The following is a 23102-nucleotide window of genomic DNA, read 5'->3' on the forward strand; positions in this document are numbered from 1 at the left end:
AAAATGAATTTCGGATTTTCAAATAATATAAATATATATACAGAATTTTAAATTATTCATTTACATAATCAATATATAAACTTCGAACATGTATTTTTTTAACAAAAGTGTTTTGTTCTCTTAAATTTCTTTTAATTTCTTGAATACTAATTAATATTTCTTCAACAAAAACTTAGGAGAGTTAAGCATACTCACGGTTTGGCGCATAAAGCAAATAAACAAACCGTGATTTTCCGGTTTACTTAGGCTTCATTTCTTCCCTCCCATTTGTCATCTTATCTTCAAGTGAGCTAATCCGTTAGAGACTCAGCGAAATCGTAATCATCGCCGTGAAAATTCCTCAGCTTCCGCCACCAATGGCACTAACCCATATCGTGAATCCCATCATATACTCTTCTCCCACTATCCCCCGGCGCTTCGCGGCGATCTCGCCACTTAAAACCCTAAACCCCCAATTTTCCCGCCACACACCTCAACACGCCCACGCACTCTCTCGCAGACTCTTCCTCCCTTCTGTCTCCTCGATTTGGGATGCTATAACTGGAGGCGGAGATTCGAATCCTCGTGAAGCCATCGCAGCGATTCGAAACGGAATGCAACTCTTCAGACAGGTAACTAACAATCCGACAAACACATTTGTCCGAACAAATGATCATTTTTTTTTTAAAAAGGGATCTTTTAAAAGTTCGTAATTGTTTTTTTTTTTTGGTTGTGAAAGGGTGATGTTTCTGGATCGGTGACAGAGTTCGATAAAGCTATTGTGTTGGATTCCCGACAAAAGGCATGTAAGTGTTACGTGTTTTTGTCTGAAAAGCTTGAAAATTTTCGAATAAAAATGATTTTAGATCATTCGTTTTTGCTTTGATGACAGATCTTTGGCAACGTGGGCTTTCTCTTTACTATATGGATAGGTACTTGACTTCTAGAGCTCCTAATCATTGTCTCTTCTTACGTTTTTGAGTTGATTCTGGTCTTTATAGGTTTGAAGAAGGAGCAAAACAGTTCAGGTTAGATGTTGCTCAGAACCCAAATGACACTGAGGAATCGATTTGGTGCTTTCTCTGCGAAGCTCGGCTCCACGGTGTTGATGTTGCACGAAAACAATTTCTTGAGGTTTGTTTTTCTCTTCTTATCCTAAAGCTTATTATGATGAGTGACACAATCAAGATATAGTATTCTTTGTAGGTTGGTAGAGATTCTCGGCCTGTGATGAGGGAAGCTTATAACCTATTCAAGAACGGTGGTGATCCTGAAAAGGTTTTTTTGAAACACCTTTCTTGACAAATGATGCTATGATTCTTATTTAAACAAACTGTCTGTACTCCTAATGTTCTAATTTTGACCCAAAAAACAGTTGGTTAATGACTTCTTGAGTGGTCAAGCAAGTGAAGTTTTCTACGCTTCATTATATGCAGGGCTCTACTATGAAGCCGAGGTATGCTCTTGTTCTTGTTCTTACTCTTGTTCAAAGCTCAATCAATCTTGTTGAGTTTCTTGTCTGATTCTTGTTGTAGGGTAAATCAGAAAAGGCAAAGTTTCACATAACAGCGGCTTGTGGATCTCCATATGGGCAGAGGTTTGAATCCCTATAGCACATACTTAGAGCAATCAGAAATCAAGAGGTTGTTGGTTTAGTGTTTGTTGATGCTTTTTCTTCATCCCAAATTTATTTTTCAGGTCTGATGATTACATGGCTTCACTTGCTAAAGTTCACCGCCTTTGTAGAAACTGGAGCTCCGGTTTAGTTTGAAACGGTTTTAGGCTTTTCTTGGAGCCCTCTCGTTTGTATGTATTTCTTTAAGGCCCAATTGTGAAATAATAGCCCAATTAAAAGTTATCTTTTTTTTTGTCATCTCGTCTTTGATAACAAAATCTCAATACCCTAATCATATTGTCTGAGCAACGACAATGTTATGCATGGATTTTCATAACTATACATCATGCAGCCCTAAAAATTATCGAACTAAAGCTACTAACTTTTTAGAAAAAAATATAATTTATGTATATTAGCTCATTAAAATTTTAAAATGAGCAATTTTAACTCGTGAATAATGTGATTTTTTTGTTTGTTAATATTTTTTCTTGTATTTTAAAATATTTTTCTGTAATATTTTCATGTAAAACTGAAATCAACATCTGCTATAAATAGTAACTTTATAATCTTCTCATTTACCATCTATTCCTAGATTAGAAACGTAAGGACAAATAAAAACCGTCCGATAAGAAACATTCCAGTACGATCAAGCACAGGCTATAGCTGCCTCACGTGCTCGCTCACACAATCATTAATAAAAAAACAAAAAGTCAAAAAAGCCCAACTGCCACCAGAAGCGGTCGAGGGCACTTCCGTCATTCTCCACGCTAGCTCTCTTCACCTTCGCAACCGCGTCGTCGTTAGCCTCTAAACAAATCAAAATACATTTTGCTCACTTCCGCAACCAACACACCCAAAAAAAAAAAAATTGTAAATAGAGAGAGGAAAACAAGGCGGGGAAAAGGATCACGATCCACTAAATTAGTGGTTAATCTCATCTGAGAGGTTCGTGTTCTTAATGATGATTTGTAAAATTATTTGATTTTTGCAATTTTTGTAGCCTGGAATTGTAAAATTAATTGATTCATTTAATTGTTTGATTTCAGTTTCTAATTTTGGGATCGATTCGTAATTAATGTGGTTTTCAGTTATGTATATCGGAATCAAATCGATAGCTTTTAATTGTGTGTATTCGTGTAATTTGATTGCAGATCTGCTGCGTTTCTGAGCTGGAGGATTGGTTTTGAGATTGATTTTGATTAGGTTATAAATTCTAGAGCAGGACGAGCTTAATAGAACCATTGATTTTTTTTTTTTGGTGAATTTGAGATTTTAGATTAGTTGGTTTGGTGGCTTTTGGAGATAATGGGAAAGAGAGGAAGAAATTCAGATGTAAAGGTTAGATCTAAGGATTCGGATGATTCAGATGAGGATTATGAAATATCTGATGAGGATGAAGAGGAAGAGGAGGAAGAGTATGAAGAAGCTGTTGATCTCAGCGAGTTTGATGATGATTGTGATCTCAAGGAGTATGATGAAGGTTCTTTTGATGGTTGTGATGTCTCTGAGGCGGTGGAGGATGAGGGATTTAATGAGGTGGAGGAAGAGGAGGAAGATGTTATGCTGAGGAATGTTGAGTGGCCGAAGGTGAAGACTGGTCCTCGTGGTAATAGGAAGATTACGGGATGCAAGTCGCGGAAGGTGGATGAGGTTGTTGCATCTGACAATGAAGATGTGGATTTGGATGACGAAGAGGATGAGGAGATGGGAGAGTCAAGGAAGGGCGTTAAAGCTGGGTGTTTGGATGGAATTGGTTTGGGAAAGCGAAGGAGAGTTTTCTATGAGGTAGAAGATGAAGATGGCGAGGAGGAAGAGGAAGAGAGGGATGTGGAAAGTGCCAGCTGTGAAAAGGTGGATTTAGATTCTGGTCATGATGGTGAAGACGGAGAGATGAGATTGGAAGAGCAGGAGAATGTGTCACACGAGAGTGAAAAGGAAGATGATGGAGATTATGATGAGGGTGAGGATGGTGATGAAGAGTTTACCGCAGATGAGGAAGATGTCTCATTAGACGAGGAAGAGGAGGAAGAAGAAGAAGAAGAAAATGTTTGTAAGAGAAACAAGCGAAAGCAGAGATCTAGAGGAGGCCGTAAAAGACGAAATGGAAGAAAGAGACGTGGGAAGAAAACAAAGGAAGGAGTTGATGAAGATGAAGATGATGATGATTGCTTACCTGTAAGAAAGAAGGTGAAGACGAGATCATCGAGGCCTAGGCGTCGGTGTACTGTGCCATCAGATTCAGACATTGCCTCCTCTGGAGAATCCGATTTTGAGTACACAATCTCAGAGGAGGAAAGAGAGCAGGTAAGGGAAGCCAGTAGTCTGTTGAGAAGTAGTGTGACATCTATAAGAAAAACTACGGTCCATAAAGCTTTGCCTCAGCTTCGTAAGTCACCTGTGAAGAAAGTTGAGAAGAAGATAGAGCAAGTGAAAAGGGATGTGATGAAAAACGTTTGTGGGATTTGTCTGTCTGAAGAAGACATGCGAAGATTGAAGGGAACACTGGACTGTTGTAGTCATTACTTTTGCTTCACATGCATAATGGAGTGGTCGAAAGTAGAATCTCGATGCCCTTTATGCAAGCAGCGGTTCAGAACAATCAGTAAACCAGCAAGATCTACACCTGGAGTTGATTTGAGAGAAGTTCTGATACCTGTACCTGAACGGGATCAGGTTTGTTTCTTATACTCTTTTTTGTTACCTTACTTACCCGATAGAGTCTCTTTAGTTGATTCATTACTTAGCTGATTGAGTAATGTCCTGGTATCCTAATGAATGATGGACAAGACCTTATCAACTTTTGTTAACCTTTGGATATAAGTTGCAATTTTTGCTCATTAAATTTGCTTATTTATATGGTTTTTTTTGGTTGTGTGCAGGTCTATCAACCGACTGAGGAAGAGTTGAGGAGTTATCTTGATCCCTATGAAAATACAATATGTTCTGAATGTCACCAAGGTGAAGATGATGGGCTTATGTTGCTTTGTGATCTCTGTGATTCATCTGCACATACGTACTGCGTTGGACTCGGGAGGGAAGTGCCTGAAGGAAACTGGTACTGTGAAGTTTGCAGACCTGTTGCACTTGGATCAGCTAGTTCCCAAACGCATACTACATCTGAGCAACAAGGGGTCAGTGGCTTTTATACTAGACCATCACCTCTTGTAGTTTCAGGGCAATATCAAGATCCGTCTTTGCTAGTCTCCCCACGTACACCATTCTCCAATGGAGAGTACCTTTTTTCTTCAAGGCTCCCTAATAGTGATGTTCAAGGCTCTTCTCCTTCCGGCTTAGGAGCAACGACGTTATCAAGACGAAGGACGCTTCATAGACACATACAAAACATTATCAACGGTGATAGGCTTGTTAATATGGGAAGTGGAGGTGGTGGAACATCGATGATTGCTAACTCGAGTGATGGTTTCGTGTCTACACAAATTGGTCATGGCAGAGAAAGAGAAGCGCCTCAACCTTCACTACAAACAGGGATGTCGTTGTATACAATCTCTGAGGAAAGACTACCGAATAACAATCCGTTGATATCTGCCCATGAACCTGAGCTTTTGTCTTCAAGGTTGGATCATTTTGGAAGCGTAGAAGCAGTAGGACGTTTCCCTAGTGATATATTTCATGGTAATCGACCTAGCGATTTAGGATTGCATCATGGACTGGCTCAGGGTGAACCCTTGTTTGGTAATCAACAACATCTACGTGGCTACATGCCAAACACAATGCCTTTCACTGGAGGAGAACAACTGCAACAAAGAGTTAGTGCCCATCTCAAGAACTTGTCCCGTCAAATTAACTTAGGTACACATAATTCCCTCTTCAACTAGTGTTCTGTTTTTCTTTGCTGTACATTGTAGACAAGTATATAATGTTTAAAACCTTAGGAGCTGTTTTTAGATTAAATTTGGATCTAGGCCACAATTTGATTACAACTTGTATACAACTTTGGTTAAGTTCATCTCGGCTTGACTTCCTAGTTAGTTTGGTTGTGTTATAGCTTAGATATTTGCCAAACTCATTGAAAATGTCGGTTTTGGCTTTAGCCTTTAGGCACACATCTACAACTTGTTAACTCTCTCTAAGTTAGTTTCATCTGTACATATCTCCACCCTTCGGATTGTTATTTAGATAAGACTTCTTACTGTAGTTCTGGGGTACCTTTCCACTGTCTTGTTCAGGTCAAGCTACGTTTGACGAGATTGCCACGTGCTCATTACACACGATACTGGCAGCTTGTGGACTGGAACACAAGAGCAGTGAAGTCCACCTTGTTCCGCCGCCAGTGACGTGTCTTCACGATGATATGAGACCTTGCAGCAGCAGTAGCAACAACAGCAGCAGCAGCCTGATGAAAGGGTGTTGCTATTCATGCTTTGATTCATTTGTAGAAGATGTAGTTAAGATGATTCTGGACACAAGACAACCCCATTGGTTGAGGTTAGGGCTCCACTAAATCACCACTTTGCTTCAATTGTTTTAGATTTGTTAGATATTGATTTCTTTCTGTCTTTGTTCAGATTCTGAATCTTTTATTTTTAGCCATTGTATAATGTATATGATAAATGGGGAAGACTCATTTTCACGTAAAAAGAATTTGATTTTTATTATTATTTCACAATTAGCTTATTATGTCAAGTTGGATATTCGAGATGAACCTTCATAGCATTGTTGTTATCTCTGTATAAATATGATCTGTGCCCGTAAATAATCCGGCCCACTACAGAATCTAAACACAGCAACGGTCTTGCCGTTTCGCGTTTTATTACGCTCATCCGACACGTCGTTGAAGAGAAGCATTGGAAAGGCACGCGGTGTATCATAAGAACGGGGTAAGTGTGAAACTAAACAAAGTCTCACACGGTTACGAGAGAAGGAAGACCCTTTGGAAACTGGGTATAAATAAGAGACTCATGTGTTCTAGCTAATCACTTACCTGGATGGGGTCGACTCTTTATCAAGAAGACAAGTGGCCTAGGGTAATGACTTTCATTGTACTAAAGGCCTAAGGTCTTTCTCAAGTGGAAGAGCCTACTTCATCATTTGTGGCAGAGGGGGTTTGCTTGGCCTGTCAGTGTACAAAAAACTACTAATTATTTGCTGAGGTTGGAGACGGAAAAGAATCAGCTATGCTTCTCTGATCCGCAACATCTCTTCCTCCCATGGAACAGCTTCCAAGTAGTTCACACAAGCAGTGGCAACCAGAGGACAATCAAGCTCCTTAGCAACACAGAGAATCCCCAACGCGCTTTTCACGTTATGACACAAGTGATTGATCCTAAGGGACATCATCATCAAAGACTAACACAGAAAAGTCTTAAGAGATTGATGTGATAGAGAAAAAAGCTTGGATCTTTCCCGTGAATTAGATGTTATCTCAGCACATGAATAAGCAATCACCATGAAAGAGATCATTACTTAAATTTACACAAATCACCAGAAGTAATACAGAGAGCAAGAAACTTTTGGTTACTGGAAAAATCTAGAAAAGTTCAACTTCATTCGTTTACTGCTACTCGTCTCTTCATCCTCATCACGTTTAGATTCTTCTCCTTCAGTTTCATTGTTTGCTTCTGTGTTTCCTGCATCATAAAAAACAGAATCATTAACATTCTCCTCAGCTCTATTATTTATTATTATCACCATCACCACCTTCATCATCCTCACCATGATCGTCATCTTCATCACCACCTTCATCTTCCTCACCACCACCATCATCATCATCATCTTCTTCCTTACCACTATCATCATCATCATCATGATAATGATCATGAAGATGACAATCATCATCATCGTCATCATCATCATCATCATCATCATCATTTTCTTCATCCCCACCACCTGCACTTTCATTGTTTGCCTCTAAAAGTCGTACACCGCAGCCTTCGACCTTGCAGGTTTCATCATCGACTCTGAATACAAAAGTAAGCTCGCTTAAAGTGGTTTCTTCGGCTTCAGAACAATCCTTTAGAGTGCAAGAATCTTCAAATATATACAGATGCTTTCTATATACATATAGAGCAGGCATAAGGAGCTGGTCTGATCCACTTCCGACCGTGCGGCCATTCTGTTTACCCCACACTGAATAAGACATGCTCGTCAATGAATTCTCACCCTCTTTTTCCTCATCTTCATTGTCATCCCCAGGTTGATCATATACCTTTGACAGCAAGATACAAGCTTTGAATCTGAAGGATGAAGTAAGAGGTCTTTGAGTCGAATTGATCGTTAAGGAACTTGAACTAGCTCGGTGAGTGAAGTGTGCAGGCACTTCTTCACCCGGTAAGACTGCATATTTGCAAGCTGATGTCTGGATGAGCTTTCTCGCTTTTTGTTTCAGGTTGATGCAGTAGGCAAAGTTCATGCAAATCTCGGGATTTTGAAAAGATGAGGAGTCTATTCTCTTCAAAGATTCACAACCTTGTGCATCTAGATACAGAAGGGAATCTGGAAGCGGTGGAAGTGCTACCAGCCTTCTGCATTCTTTGACGTCAAGCTTAGTTAGTCCCGAGAGACGTCCGATGCAATCTGGAATAGTTTTGATACCATAACTGCGGAGACATAATGATATAGGAGATGTAAAAGCCTTCTCGGGCAGACATATCGGCAAAATGTAGTCAACTTTGAAGTCTGATCGTAATATCCAACTGTGCTTACAGTCATCCCCCCACTCGATTATTGCTTCAAATACACAGTCATCTACTTCTTGATCATCTTCATAAGCATACGCATAAGCACAGAAAAGATAGTTATTCAGAGCAAGAAACTCAAGATTCTCCAACTTAGAAATGTTTGGCGATATAGTTTTCAGCTTCTTGCATCCATTCATAATTAGTTTACGCAGACGAAAAAGGTTCTCAATCCATGGAGGCACATCCTTTATCCCTGTATGGGACAACACCAACACGTCGATGCTGTCAGGAACATTTGGGAAGTCTTTGATTTTTGTACACCTTGATATATTCAAATAACAAAGCTTAGTGGCACTGCTAATAGAGCTTGTGAGCTCTAACAAACTTCTGCAATCACCAAGCTGTAACACCTCGAGACTCGTTGCTTTTGAGAGATCTGGAATCTTTTTCAGATCCCAAGAGGAACTCAAATCTAACGTCCTCAGGCATGAGAGAGGCTATACAAAGAAAAAAATTATTAGGTTTAGATAAATGACTAATTGCGCAATACAATACAAAAAAAAGGAAGCTGAATATTTTTACTTTTATTCCCTCCCAAAGCATCTCGAATTTGCTATTTTGCATCCTTAGTTCGACAAGACACTTGCCAGAGAACGTGGAAGGCCAAATTCTCAATGGAGAGCGGTCCCAATGTAGCAATATGAGTTTGTCGGGAAGACAGTCGAGGCCCTCGGGTGTGTGTATGGTACTGTAAGAGAAGAGTAATAGAAACTGGAGATTATTCATCCCTTGGAAAGCGCTTTTATTTATTTGGATTTCCTCGCCCGTCCACGTTGTATTTATGCCAAGAACATTTCCAGTAGCCTAGAATAAATTATTTAACAAAAAAAATAATTACAGCTTAGAAAACAAGGAAACAGAAGACTGCAGATGTAAAGTATAATGAAAAAACTTACAGTATCTTCATCAAGTACATGAGAAATGTCCTTGGTGTCCCACAAGAACTGTCGCTTTCCAGGATTCTCCGTACACTGTTTCTTGACAATTTCTCTACCCATTTGTTGCAGTAATATATGCATATGTACGCGTTCATGTTTGTGGTCTATAGTTATAAGAGATTTTTGAGCTAAGACTTCAAGCCCATGGTTGACTTCCAAACTACTGTTTGCAAAATAACTTTTGATGCTAGAAGCGTAGAAACCACCAAACAAACATGCTACATGCAGAAAAAGAGTTTTTTCATTATCTCTCAAGGCGTCGTAGCTAAACCTTAGAGTTGATTCAATTTCTCTGTCAAGGGTAGACCTTAACCATGGTAATGCCTCTATCCACTCGTCCTTGGACATTCCCCGTAGATATGATCCCATAACTCTCAGGCCTAGAGGAAGATCACCAACAAGCCAAGTAACTTCCCTAGCAAGACTTTCAAAACCATCATCTGGAGACTTTTGACCGAAAGCATATTGGCAGAAGATCTGCAGAGACTCATCTTCAGTTGGAAAATTCATCTTGTAGATATGATCGCTCCCGAGTCCAAGTGCCTTGAGAAGTTTTCTATCTTCTGTTGTAATGATAATCATACTTCCGGGACCAACCCATCCAGGCTGCTTTGCCATTTCCTCTAGCTGCCACCAGTTATCCACTTCATCAAGAACAACCAACACCTTTTTGTCACTCAGCATTTCTTGAGCTCCTCTTAAGTGACGAACCTCAATGTCACTTTGGTTGAATATTTGACACAACAAGTTTTTCTGCAAACGCAACTTCAACCTATAGTCGTTACCACAAGGCTTCTCATAACTTCCTCTGATATCCTCCAAAAACGTGCTGAATGGAAAAGCATGAGAGAGTTGGTTGTATAAAACTCTGGCAGTGGTCGTCTTCCCAATGCCAGCAGGACCAAAAATCCCGATCACCTTAACTAGTTCTGATTGTAGGATAATCTTCGATTTTATCTCCGTGACACGAGCTCCCATGCCAACAAAGTCATCAAAGTCATTTGATGGTGTAAAACCCAACACAGCCATGACATCTGAGGCAACTTTGTTGATCAAATCAGCTTCATTCCCACTGACAAAAACAACAGAGATATTCATTAAAACAATCATTATCATGTATAAATAATAATATAAAAAAAATGTATAAATAATATCAGAAACTCTAATATCCACGTGGAAGTAAAAAAAAAAAGAAGTGAACGAACCAGTTGCTAGAGTGGTAACCAGCGATACCAGCGACATCATTCAAAGCTTGCCTCCATGCCTTCTTCACCTCTTCTGTTTTACCCACACAGGTTTCATCAAAGGCTTTTCCGAAATCTCCAGTCTGCTTCCTAACTTCAGATGGATCCACATTGTAGAAAATGGTCAACACTGTTTGACCAACCTCTTCCCTGCACTTCATGATTTCAACTAACTCATCCAGACACCAGCTTGAAGAAGCGTAGTTACGGGAGAGCAAGACCACCGCAACCCTTGAATGTCTGATCGCTTTAACAAGCTCTGGGCCGACAGATTGGCCTCGCTTGATCTCGTTATCAATGAAAACATTGATTCCCTTGCTTTTGAACTCTTTCAGAACGTGGCTAAGAAAGCCTTTGCGCACGTCTTCACCACGGAAGCTCAGGAAGACGTGATACAACCAAATGAGAGCCAGAGATGATGACGAAGAAGAAGAAGAAGCCATCATTGTTAACAGCAAGAAGAAGAGGATCACAAAGCTTTCAGATCTGAAAGAATAAACAGAAAAAGGTAAAGACGCTTAAAAAGAGAGGGTACACAGCTAGCTCTGGACTTATTTGCAAGTGGAGAGAAAGAGTCCAAAAATGCACTGTAACGACCCGGTTACTTGAACCGGTATTGTTTATTTAATTTGAATTATAACTAAACCAAACTCACGTAGTGTTGGAGACCAACTTTTACCATGTGGCTGTTACTTTGATATGGGATTCGGTTGAGGTTCTATTGTGTCGCATCACCTCCACGCCCCCATAAGCTGGGAGCCACTAGAGAAGAATGTCTTGTTACCAGATATCCATTACCGTGATCATTCAGATCGTACTTACCACCTTCATCATCACGTGTTACTTAAGTTTTAACTAGACCCTAATCGTGCCACGTCACGTGTAGGATGCAATCACGAATTTAGGTATGACTTTTTCGACAAGTAACTCTGTTTAAAGCCTGTTTTTTACTCTGTTTTAGTCCCAAAAACAAAACAAAAAAAAACTCTGTTTAAAGCCTAAACCTAGTTTTGTTGGACGAGGCATATCAATTCCCGAAATGGAGAGGATACACAGCTAGGTCTTGACTTCTTTTCAAGTCGAGAGGATCACTTTTTTCTTATAAAATTGTTTGTATTCAGTGCATAGTGGGAGCTACAAAACTGATTTTGTATTGTATGGTAACCTCCTGTTTATTCCGGTTATCCGATCAATCTATAAAAATGCCTAAGCTGTTTCTTTTAAGAAAATTTTATACTTTGTGATTGTTGTCTCGAAGATCAAAATGGCACCGAGTTTTGGTACACTCGTTGGTTGCAGAGAAAACAGGAGTGATAAGATAGAGAGAGATGGACGTTCTACAAATTTGAAGCATGTTCCTCTCTAATGAGGAGATATCTCTGCACAATTGAAAAGAACTTAACACAATCTGTCAATAGTAGTTACAGATTTGGCCGATAACACGGGAGAATTAGTAAAAAGAGACCTACACAACAACAACAAAACACAATCTAGACTCAGACCTCAACAAAAGACTTAGGACATGTCCTTTCCATCTTCCTCTCCACCTATCAATCCCAATCTTCTCTTAGCCACAAGTCTGATTCTTCACATGACTTCCTTCTTCGTTTCTTAGTCTAACAACTATGTCACTTGTAGATCGATCACCAAATGTAAGTGAAGCCTCGGCTTGATCTTACTCACCATCATCATCATCCTCACCACCTGCACTTTAATTGTTTGCCTCTAAAAGCCGTACACCGCAGCCTTTGACCTTGCATGTTTTATCATGGACTCTGAACACAAAAGTAAGCTCGCTGAAAGTGGTTTCTTTGGCTTCACGACTATCCTGGCTTAGAGAGAAAGAATCTTCAAATATATACAGATGCTCTTCATATCCAGATAGAGCTGGCATATGGAGCTGGTTTGATCCACCTCCTAATGTAAGGCCATTATGTTTACCCCTGACGGAATAAGACATGCCCGTCAATGAATTCTCACCCTCTTCATCGTCGTCATCATTGTTATCCGCGAGATGATTATATACCTTTGACAACAAGATACAAGCTTTGAATCTGAAGGATGAAGTAAGAGGCCTTGGAGTTAAACTGATCGTCAAGGAACCTGAAGTGGCTCGGTGAGTGAAGTGTGCAGGCACTTCTTCACCCGGTAATACCGCATATTTGCAAGCTGATGTCTGGATGAGCTTTCTTGCTCTTTGGTTCAGGTTGAAGCACATATCAAAGTTTAGGCAAATGTTCGGATTTTGTAAAGAAGAGGAGTCTATTCTCTTCAAAGAATTACAACCTTGTGCATCTAAAGATAGAAGGGAAGCTTGAAGCGGTGGAAGTGCTACGAGTCTTCTGCATTCTTTGACGTCAAGCTTAATTAGTCCCGAGAGACGGCGGATGCAATCAGGAATAGTCTTGATACCAATTCTGTTGCGGAGACGAAATGATATAGGAGATGTAAGAGCCTTCTCGGGCAGACATATCGGCAAAATGTAGTCAACTTTGAAGTTCGATCGTAATCTCCAACGGCGCTTAAAGTCAGGCCCCCACTCGATTATTGCTTCAAATACATCATCACACTTATCTACTAGGTGATCATCTGCATGTTCATTGTTATAATAACGATCATCAAATGGAAAGTAAGCATAGTTACTCAGACTAAGAAGCTCAAGATTCTCCAACTTAGAAATGTTTGGCGATATAGTTTTCAACTGCTCGCATCTACGCATAATCAGTTTACGCAGACGAAGCAGGTTCTTAATCCATGGAGGAACCTCTTTTATTCCTGTATTGCACAGATCCAACTCTAGGATACTGTCAGAAACATTTGGGAAGTCTTTGATGTGTGTACACCCTGGTATATCCAATCGATATAGCTTAGTGGCATTGCCAATAGAGCTTGTGAGCTCTAACAAATTTCCACAGTGATGGAGAAGTAATTCCTCGAGACTCGTTGCTTTTGAGAGATCTGGAACCTTTTTCAGATTTGAAGAGCGACTCAAATCGAAAATCTTGAGGCATGGGAGAGGCTAGACAAAGAAAAAAATATTAAGTTTAGATAAATGACTAATTGAGCAATACAATAAAGAAAAAAAAAAAAACTGAATATTTTTACTTTAGTTCCCTCCCAAAGCATCTCGAATTTGCTATTTGGCATGATTAGTTCAACAAGAAACTTGCCAGAGAACTTGGAAGGCCAAACTCTCAGTGGACACATTCGCCAGTATAGCAATCTCAGATTGTCGGGAAGACAGTCGAGGTCCTCGGATATGCATGTTGTGGTAAAAGATTCAAAGTATAGAAACTGGAGATTATTCATCCCTTGGAAAGCGCTTCTATTTATTTGGATTTTCTCGCCCCAACGCAACTGTATGCCTAGAACATTTCCAGTAGCCTAGAATAAATTATTCACAAGAGAAAATCTCAGCTTTTGAAAAAAGGAAATAGAAGATTGCAGATGTAAAAAAACTTACAGTATCTTCATCAAGTACATCAGAAATCTCCTTTTTGTCCGTCAAGAACTGTAGCTTCCCAGGATTCTCCATAGACTGTTTCTTGACAATTTCTCTACCCATTTGCCTCAGTAATCTATGCATTTTTACGCGCCCCTTTTCTATAGATATAAGAGATTTTTGAGCTAAGACTTCAAGCCCATGGTTGACTTCCAAACTACTGTTTGCACAACACCTTTTGAAGCTATCAACCTTGAAACCATCAAAGAAACATGCTATATGCAGAAAAAGAGTTCTTTCATTATCCCGCAAGGCGTTGTAGCTAAATCTTAGAGTTGATTCAATTTCTCTGTCAAGGGTAGACCTGAGCCATGGTAGTGCCTCTATCCACTTGTCCCTGGACATTCCTCGTAGATAAGATCCCATAACTCTCAGGCCTAGAGGAAGATTACCAGCAAGGCAAGTAACTTCCGAAGCAAGACTTTCAAAACCATTATCTGGATACTTTTGACCGAAAGCATATTGGCAGAAGATCTGCAGAGACTCATAGCTAATTGGATATGTCATCTCATAGATATGATCGATCCCTAGTCCTAGTGCCTCGAGAAGTTTTCTATCCTCGGTTGTAATGACAATAATACTTTCGGGACCAACCCATGCACGCTGCTTTGCCATTTCCTCTACTTGCCACCAGTTATCCACTTCATCAAGAACAACCAACACTTTTTTGTCACTCAGCATTTCTTGAGCCCTTCCTAAGTGAAGAACCTCAATGTCCCCTTTGTTGAAAATTTGAGACAACAAGTTTTTCTGTAAACGCAACTTCAACTGATAGTCGTTACCACAAGGCTTCTCATAACTCCCTCTGATATTTTCCAAAAACGTGTTGAACTGAAAATCAGGAGAGAGTTGGTTGTATAAAACTCTGGCAGTGGTCGTCTTCCCAATCCCGGCAGGACCCACAACCCCAATCACCTTAACTTCTTCTGACTGTATTATCAACTTCGATTTTATCTCCGTGATACGAGCTCTTATGCCAACAAAGTCATCAAAGTCTTTTGATGGGGTAAAACCCAACACAGCCATGACATCTGAGGCAACCTTTTTGATCAAATCAGCTTCATTGGCACTAACATAAACAGAGGATTTTCATTAGAACAGGCATCATCATGTACATAGTATCCAAAGTAGAAGTAATAAAAAAAAAAGAGTGAACGAACCAGTTGCTAGAGTGGTAACCAGCTATACCAGCGACATCTTCCAAAGCTTGCTTCCATGCTTTCTTTACCTTTTCTGTTTTTCCCACACAGGTTTTCTTGAAGAGTTTTCCGAAAACTCCGGTCTGCTTCCTAACATCAGATGGATCCACTTCGTAGAAAATGGTCAAAACTGTTTGTCGATCCTCTTCCCTGCACTTTATGATTTCCACTAACTCATTCAAACACCAGCTTGAAGAAGTGTAGTTAGGGGAGAGCAATACAATTGCTGTCCTTGATTGTCTGATAGCTTCTACAAGCTCTTGATCGATAGATTCACCTCGCTTGATCTCGTCGTCAAAGAAAACTATGAGTCCTTTGCTTTTGAGCTCTTTTCGAACGTGGCTAAGAAAGCCTTTGCGCACGTCTGGTCCATGGAAGCTCAGGAAAACGTGATACAACCAACTGCAAGCCAGAGATGATGATAAAGAAGAAGCCATCATCCTTAACAGCAAGAAGAAGAGGATCACTAAGCTTTCAGATCTGAAGAAGACACAAAAAGGAAGAAGGTAAAGACGCGTAGCTAGAGAGGATACACAGGTAGTAGGTTTTGACTTCTTTTCAAGTGGAGAGGGTCAGTCTTTTTCTATATATAAATAACTAGTGGGCGACCGCGGGAATATAATAGTGATCTTGTATGTGGAAGACTTTAGTACATTTGTTTTTTATGACACTATATGTTGTGTGAGTCTTTTGGTTGTTAGGGACCTCGTGACTGATATGTGTTATTTCAGTCTTCATTTTTTGTTTTAGTTTTAAAGTTCTAATGGAATTTTTCCGTCTCTATCAAATTAATATTTACATAGTAGAGAAGTTTGTTTGATCATCAAATGTTATAATGTCATCATTAAGTGTTTTGCTTCTTTTCTTTTCTTTTTTTGGCAAAGCGTCGACCCTTTTAACGGTATGTTTTTGAGAGTTGTACTTGTAGATTAAGTGTAAGAAATCAAATCTTGGAACAAATTAATTCAAACTCTAAAACAATGAATATGATGATTAAATCATGAATACAAAAATTTTAATCTATTTATTGCAGAAGCAGAATGTTAGTGGGAAGGTTTAGAATTCTGTTTTAGAAAAATCTACAATCTGCTTTTCTACGGAGCACTGGACTTTAAGACGCACTTGTTTGCGAACATACTTGAGCTTCCTCACGTGAAGTGGCTGTTATGGAAAAAATTGTGTTGTTGTAAGAGCTGAATGGAAGCATTGGTTCCTATCTTACAATTAATGCAAACCGGAATCTTAATTTACACTCCCTTAATTGTATCTCTTACACTGTATGATCTAATAGCTGTGGGTGTGGCAAGTTATATGGGACGTAACCATGGCCACATTTCATCATTTTCTGCATGGGGAGGTTTTCGTAGAGACATGCATACGAACCATGGCCACATTTACAGATCGATGAACGTTTTGTAAATTTGAAGCCTCTTCTTTTCTAAGTAGGAAATATAGCTTTTGCACAGTTGAAGGTACTTAAAACATATTTACGGATTTGTGTAAACAGCCAATGATGGATTTGGCAGAGAAACACACACAAAAAGAGTTAAAAGAGACCTAAACAACGAAGCAGAGAAACAGAATATTCCTCTTTCTAGATTCAGAGCTCAACAAAAGAGTTTAAGACATGCCCTTCCTATCTTCCTCTCCCCCTAGCAAACCCAATCTTCTCTTGGCAACTTTTGATCTGTAACACCAAACCTCAAAAGCCTCTGTCAAATCCGGATACACCCCATTCTTGCTCAACCACTCAGTCAATATCTCCGCTTGGTCCGAAGATGGCAAGGCTAGAATGATAGACACAAAGGAAGACTCTAAAGCTTGCCATATCTCGCCATCTATTTTACATCTCACCCCTTCCTCCTTATCTTCTTCTCCATCATCATCCTTATCGGTTACAATGGAGTCAACAAGAGGCTTTGTTTCTCTAACAAAGGGAAGCCATAGTTTAACCATCCGAAGCCGTTTCACTGGTTGTAATATCACAGTTCCATAACCAGTCGCCTCCACAACTTTCGAAGTCACCTCAGTGACTTTCTCTTATCTCCACCGTCTCTGCAGCCGTTTCCATCTCTTCAACTACCTTAACTAACTTCTCAGACGTCTCAACCCATGTTACAACAAAATCTCTCACCATTTCCATCTTTGTCAGTATCTGAAACACCCATGACAAATCCGATACAACCATCTTTAAGGACAACCCGTTCTCGCTAGTGACCTCTTCTAGACACTGGAAGAATCTAGCAAACAGGCTCTTCACAAATTCCTTTACTTCAAGCTTGATGATACGTTTTAGGTATCAATTGTAATCAAAAACAGAGATCAATAAAAAAAGCTTAGTTATATTGATTTGAACTTAGGAATTACAGAGGAAACGATTATAGATCAAGAGATATCTCACATTCTCTACTCTCTGAAATCACTCAAACTCTCCATAAAGACTCTCCCCAACCTTCCCCGTTATTATAAAGCTAAAGCATTACCTAAACCATAGTTACTTTTAGAATAACCCAACATAACTAGAGTTACTTTGCCACTTCTAATCCTTATCCTTTAACCATTTGGTCCTAAAAGATCACCACTTGTATCACTTGATTCCTTCATCAGCAATTAATAAAGGAGCATCATCATCTTCAGTTATCATATAATCGATTTGTTCCTGAGCAGACGATTTAATGTCACACAAGGGCAAATGAGGAGAGGAGGTAGCGAATCTAAAAGCAGACTGATCCAACAGGTTGTAAACGAGCAGGCTCTGCTTCTGATCCAATCATAGGTATAACCAGCAACATCTCTTCCTCTTCACCTTCTTCCCATCAGAAGAATGTGGCATCACATCATCATTCTCCACAACTTTATTATTATCACCATCGCCACCTTCCTCATCCTCAACATGATCATCATCTTCATCATCACCATCATTTTCTTCATTCTCACCACCTGCACTCTCATTGTTTGAATCTTGGTCTTTAGTTTCCTTTCCGTCAAGAATACAATGAGGGGCCTTTAAAAGTCGTACACCGCAGCCTTTGACCTTCAAGGGTTTATCATGGACGATGAATTCAAAAGTAAGCTCGCTGAAAGTGGTTTCTTCGGCTTCAGGACAATCATGGGTTAGATAGAAAAAATCTTCAAATATATACACATGCTCTCTATATTCACTTAGATCTGGCCTATATGGAGATAGGTTATATCGAGATGGCCTATATAGAGCTGGAATATGGATCTGGTTTGATTCACCTTCGACTGTGAGGCCATTATGTTTACCTCTGATGGAATAAGACATGCCCTTCAATGAATTTTGGCCTTCTTCATTATCGTCGTCCTCGTCATCATCATCGTCATTGTTATCCCCAGGTTGATCATATACCTTTGACAGCAAGATACAAGCTTTGAATCTGAAGGATGAAGGAAGAGGTCTTGGAGTCAAATTGATAGTTAAGGAACCTGAACTGGCTCGGTGAGTGAAATGTGCAGGCACTTCTTCACCTGGTAAGACCGCATATTTGCAAGCTGATGTCTGGATGAGCTTTCTAGCTTTTTGATTCAGGTGGTAGCAGCAAAAAAAGTTTAGGCAAATGTTTGGATTCCGAAAAGAGGATTCTATTCTCTTCAAAGAATGACAACCTTCTGCGTCTATAAATTGAAGGGAATCTGGAAGCGATGGAAGTGCTTGGAGCCTTCTGCATTCTTTGACGTCAAGCTTAATCAGCCCCGAGAGTCGTCTGATGCATTCTGGAATAGTCTTCATACCATTAAAGCTGCGGAGATGTAATGATGATGTAAGAGCCTTCTCGGGTAGAGATATCTGCAAAATGTAGTGAATATCTAAGTCTGATCGTAATCTCCAACTACGCTTAAAGTCAGGCCCCCACTCGATTCTTGCTGCAAATAAGTTTTCATTGTAATATATTTCTTCATTGTCCTCATTATAATGATCACCAGCATCACATAGATCATAGTTAGTCAGATGAAGAAACTCAAGATTCTCCAACTTAGAAATGTTTGGCGATACAGTTTTCAGCTGCTCGCATCCACACATAATTAGTTTACGCAGACGATATAGGCTCTCAATCCATGGAGGAACCTCCGTTATCCCTGTTTCGCACAACTCCAATTCTAGGATGCTGTCAGAAACATTTGGGAAGTCTTTGATGTTTCTACACCCTCTAATATCCAATCGATAAAGCTTAGTGGCATTGCCAACAGAGCTTGTGAGCTCTAACAAACTTTTGCATTTATGGAGACATAAAACCTCGAGACTCGTTGCTTCTGAGAGATCTGGAATCTTTTTCAGATTCTGAGAGGAACTCAAATCCAAAATCTTGAGGCATGGGAGAGGCTATACAAAGAAAAAATATTAGGTTTAATTACAGAAATGCCTAATAAAGAAGCAATACAATACAAAAAGAAAAAAGAAACTGAATTGTTTTTACTTTAATTCCTTTCCAAAGCATCTCGAATTTGCTATATTGCATGATTAGTTCAACAAGAAACTTGCAAGAGAACTTGGATGGCCAAATTCTCAATGGACAGCTGTACCAATGTAGAAATATGAGTTTGGCGGGAAAACAATCGAGGCCCCCGGGTGTGCGTATGGTGTAAGAGTTAAAGTATAGAAACTGGAGATTATTCAGCCCTTGGAAAGCGCTTTTATTTATTTTGATTTCCTCGCTCGTACTCAACATTATGCCTCGAACATTTCCAGTATCCTAGAATAAATTATTCAGAAAAAAAAAACCCAAAATCTCAGCTTTAAAAGCAAGGAATTAGAAGACTTACAGTATCTTCATCAAGTACATGAGAAATCTCCTTAGTATCCATCAAGAACTGTCGCCTTCCAGGCTCCTCCATCGACTGTTTCTTGACAATTTCTCTACCTATTTGTTGCAGTAATCTATGCATTTGTATTAATCCGTATTCTATAAATATAAGAGATTTTTGAGCTAAGACTTCAAGCCCATGGTTGACTTCCAAACTACTATTTGCAAAATACCTTTTGAACCTATCAACCTTGATACCAGCAAACAAACATGCTAAATGCAGAAAAAGAGTTCTTTCATTATCCCGCAAGGCGTTGTAGCTAAATCTTAGAGTTGATTCAATTTCTCTGTCAAGGGTAGACCTTAGCCATGGTAGTGCCTCTATCCACCCATCCCTGGACATTCCTCGTAGATAAGATCCCATAACTCTCAAGCCTAGAGGAAGATCACCAGCAAGCCAAGTAACTTCCCTAGCAAGACTTTCAAAACCTTGATCGGGAGACTTTTGACCGAACGCATATTGGCAGAAGATCTGGAGAGACTCTTTGCTAGTTGGATATTTCATCTCGTAGATATGATCGATCCCAAGTCCGAGTGCCTTGAAGAGTTTTCTATCTTCGGTTGTAATGATAATTATACTTCCGGGACCAACCCATCCAGGCTGCTTTGCCATTTCCTCTAGCTGCCACCAGTTGTCCACTTCATCAAGAACAACCAACACCTTTTTGTCACTAAGCATTTCTTGAGCCCTTCCTAAGTGACGAACCTCAATGTCCTCTTTGTTGAATATTTGACACAACATGCTTTTCTGAAAATTCAGCTTCAAATCATAGTCGTTACCACAAGGCTTCTCATAACTCCCTCTGATATTCTTCAAAAACGTGTTGAATTGAAAATAAGGAGAGAGTTGGTTGTATAAAACTCTGGCAGTGGTCGTCTTACCAATCCCGGCAGGACCAAAAATCCCAATCACCTTAACTTCTTCTGACTGTAGGATCAACTTCGATTTTATCTCCATGATACGAGCTTCTATGCCAACAAAGTCATCGAAGTCTTTTGATGGTGTAAAACCCAACACAGCCATGACCTTTGAGGCGACTTTGTTGATCAAATCAGCTTCATTGTCACTAACAAAAACCACAGAGAATATTCATAAAAACAGTCACCAATATGTACTACAACATAATATCCAAGTGGAAGTATAAGAAAGGGAACAAACCAGTTGCTAGCGTCGTAACCAGCTATACTCGCGACATCATTCAAAGCTTGCCTCCATGCCCTCTTCACCTCTTCTGTTCTCCCCACACAGGTTTCATCAAAGGCTTTTCCGAAATCTCCGGTCTGCTTCCTAACTTCAGATGGATCCACATTGTAGAAAATGGTCATCACTGTTTGGCCAACCTCTTCCCTGCACTTCATGATTTCAACTAACTCATCCAGACACCAGCTTGAAGAAGCGTAGTTACGGGAGAGCAAGACCACGCCAACCCTTGAATGTCTGATCGCTTTAACAAGCTCTGGACCGACAGATTCACCACGCTTGATCTCGTTATCAATGAAAACATTGATTCCCTTGCTTTTGAACTCTTTCAGAACGTGACTAAGAAAGCCTTTGCGTACATCTTCACCACGGAAGCTCAGGAAGACGTGATACAACCAAATGAGAGCCAGAGATGATGATGATGATGAAGAAGAAGCCATCATTGTTAACAGCAAGAAGAAGAGGATCACTAAGCTTTCAGATCTGAAGAAGAAACAGAAAAAAAGGTAAAGACGCTTAAATAGAGAGGATACACAGCTAGGTCTTGACTTCTTTGCAAGTGGAGAGGAAGAGTAAAGAAATGCACTGTAACGACCAGGTTACTTGAACCGGTTTTGGTTTTTTTTATTTGAATCTATACTATTATTTGCGAAAAAAAATTTTGGAATCGAGTTCTCACGTTAAAAGTTAGAGTGGTTAATAACGTTTATACCCTTAATGAATAAAATGTATAGCTATCTATACTATTATTTGCAAATTAAATTTTTGGAATCGAGCTCTCACGTTAAAAGTTAGAGTGGTTAATAACGTTTATACCCTTAATGAATAAAATGTGTAGTTAAATTAACAAAATAAAATGAAATTTTAATTTATTTGATTAGATAATTGATTAAAATTAATAATAGTAAGAATTATCCAAAATCTGAAAATATAATTTTAAAAAGAGATTATTTCTGTATATATTGTATTGTTATTTGAAAAAATATTTTAGTAAAAAGTTAAAAACATGAATTATATAACTAAATATTAATCAAATAAAATTCTTAATTATATAATTAAAAATAAAATATTGAATTATACAAAATTTTAAAATATAATAAAAAAAGATAATTTCTATATATATATTGTATTATTATCTGAAAAAATATTTTAGTAAAAAGTTAAAACATAAATTATATAATTAAATATTAATCAAATAAATTTTTTACTAAAATTATGAATATAGTGAACAAAATAACTTTTCAAAAATTATGAAAATGTTTAAGTCCGCATCGCATCTTAGTTATAACTAAACGAAACTCACCGTTCTTTGTGGTTATTTCTAAACGGGACCGAATATGTATGTATATATCCACGCCGCCCTACAGAAGTGCAGTGACCTCGGAGTCAAGAATTTGAACGTAGAGTCAGACTCAAAGAATCTCATCAACAGCATCCTCAACAACAATGCACTCCCACAAATTTATGGAGTTGTAGCTGACATCTTATTTATTTCCTCTGCTTTTGATTATGTCTCGTTTAAATGGAGTCCTAGGGGAGATAACTTTGCAGCTGACTTGCTTGCAAAACAGATTCTAGGTGTAAGTGAGGCCTTTATGACCTCCACCTAACTACTTTGATATGAATGAAGTTTGTGTTTCAAAAAAAAAAAAATATCCAAGCCGCCATAAGCATGTCTTGTTACCACTTACCGGAGATCCATACCATGATCAATCAGATAGTACCTACCAGGCTACCACCTTCATCATCACGTGTTAGTTAAGTTTTAACCAATATATAACTAGACCCTACTCGTGCCACGTCACGTGTAGGATGCAATCACGAATTTAGGTATGACTTTTTCGACAAGTAACTCTGTTTTAAGCCTGTTTTAGCTCTGTTTTAGTCCAAAACAAAACAAAAA

At 39.1% G+C, this 23102-nt stretch overlaps 3 protein-coding genes and 1 pseudogene across 21 annotated transcripts; 3 read left to right on the top strand and 1 right to left on the bottom strand.

Moving 5' to 3' along the window:
• Nucleotides 1–230: 230 nt before the first annotated feature.
• On the top strand, nt 231–1922 carry LOC103859104 (TPR repeat-containing thioredoxin TTL1). The gene is made up of 8 exons (XM_009136589.3): nt 231–611; nt 719–785; nt 872–911; nt 981–1113; nt 1186–1257; nt 1355–1435; nt 1515–1576; nt 1678–1922. Exons 1-8 carry the CDS (start codon nt 357–359, stop codon nt 1748–1750), a joined length of 783 nt encoding a protein of 260 aa, XP_009134837.1. The 5' UTR covers nt 231–356; the 3' UTR covers nt 1751–1922.
• Nucleotides 1923–2256: 334 nt separating this feature from the next.
• On the top strand, nt 2257–6229 carry LOC103859105. 2 transcript variants are annotated; one of them, XM_009136590.3, is made up of 4 exons: nt 2257–2539; nt 2746–4267; nt 4474–5404; nt 5782–6056. In XM_009136590.3, exons 2-4 carry the CDS (start codon nt 2900–2902, stop codon nt 6054–6056), a joined length of 2574 nt encoding a protein of 857 aa, XP_009134838.2. In that variant the 5' UTR covers nt 2257–2539; nt 2746–2899. The 2 variants fall into 2 exon arrangements, with proteins under 2 accessions (XP_009134838.2, XP_033144069.1); XM_033288178.1 differs by lacking the exon at nt 2257–2539 and having other exon boundaries at nt 2900–4267; nt 5782–6229.
• A 299-nt stretch (nt 6230–6528) lies between these two features.
• On the top strand, nt 6529–6673 carry LOC117133297 (annotated as a pseudogene).
• A 256-nt stretch (nt 6674–6929) lies between these two features.
• LOC103859110 (disease resistance-like protein DSC2) lies at nt 6930–21879 on the bottom strand. Of its 18 annotated transcripts, XM_033288165.1 has the most exons (8): nt 21158–21877; nt 20060–21065; nt 13938–14039; nt 13580–13858; nt 12198–13493; nt 7396–7460; nt 7253–7311; nt 6932–7182 (listed from the first exon to the last, which is right to left on the bottom strand). In XM_033288165.1, the coding sequence occupies exons 1-8, from the start codon at nt 21640–21642 to the stop codon at nt 7070–7072; spliced, it is 3405 nt and encodes a 1134-aa protein (XP_033144056.1). In that variant the 5' UTR covers nt 21643–21877; the 3' UTR covers nt 6932–7069. The 18 variants fall into 18 exon arrangements, 15 of the variants coding, with proteins under 15 accessions (XP_033144063.1, XP_033144056.1, XP_033144057.1 ...); XM_033288166.1 differs by lacking the exon at nt 13938–14039 and having other exon boundaries at nt 7268–7311; nt 19958–21065; nt 21158–21879; XM_033288169.1 differs by lacking the exon at nt 13938–14039 and having other exon boundaries at nt 7292–7311; nt 19958–21065; nt 21158–21878.
• Nucleotides 21880–23102: the final 1223 nt, after the last annotated feature.

This window comes from Brassica rapa, chromosome A03 (assembly GCF_000309985.2).
Source record: "Brassica rapa cultivar Chiifu-401-42 chromosome A03, CAAS_Brap_v3.01, whole genome shotgun sequence".
Taxonomy (NCBI): domain Eukaryota; kingdom Viridiplantae; phylum Streptophyta; class Magnoliopsida; order Brassicales; family Brassicaceae; genus Brassica; species Brassica rapa.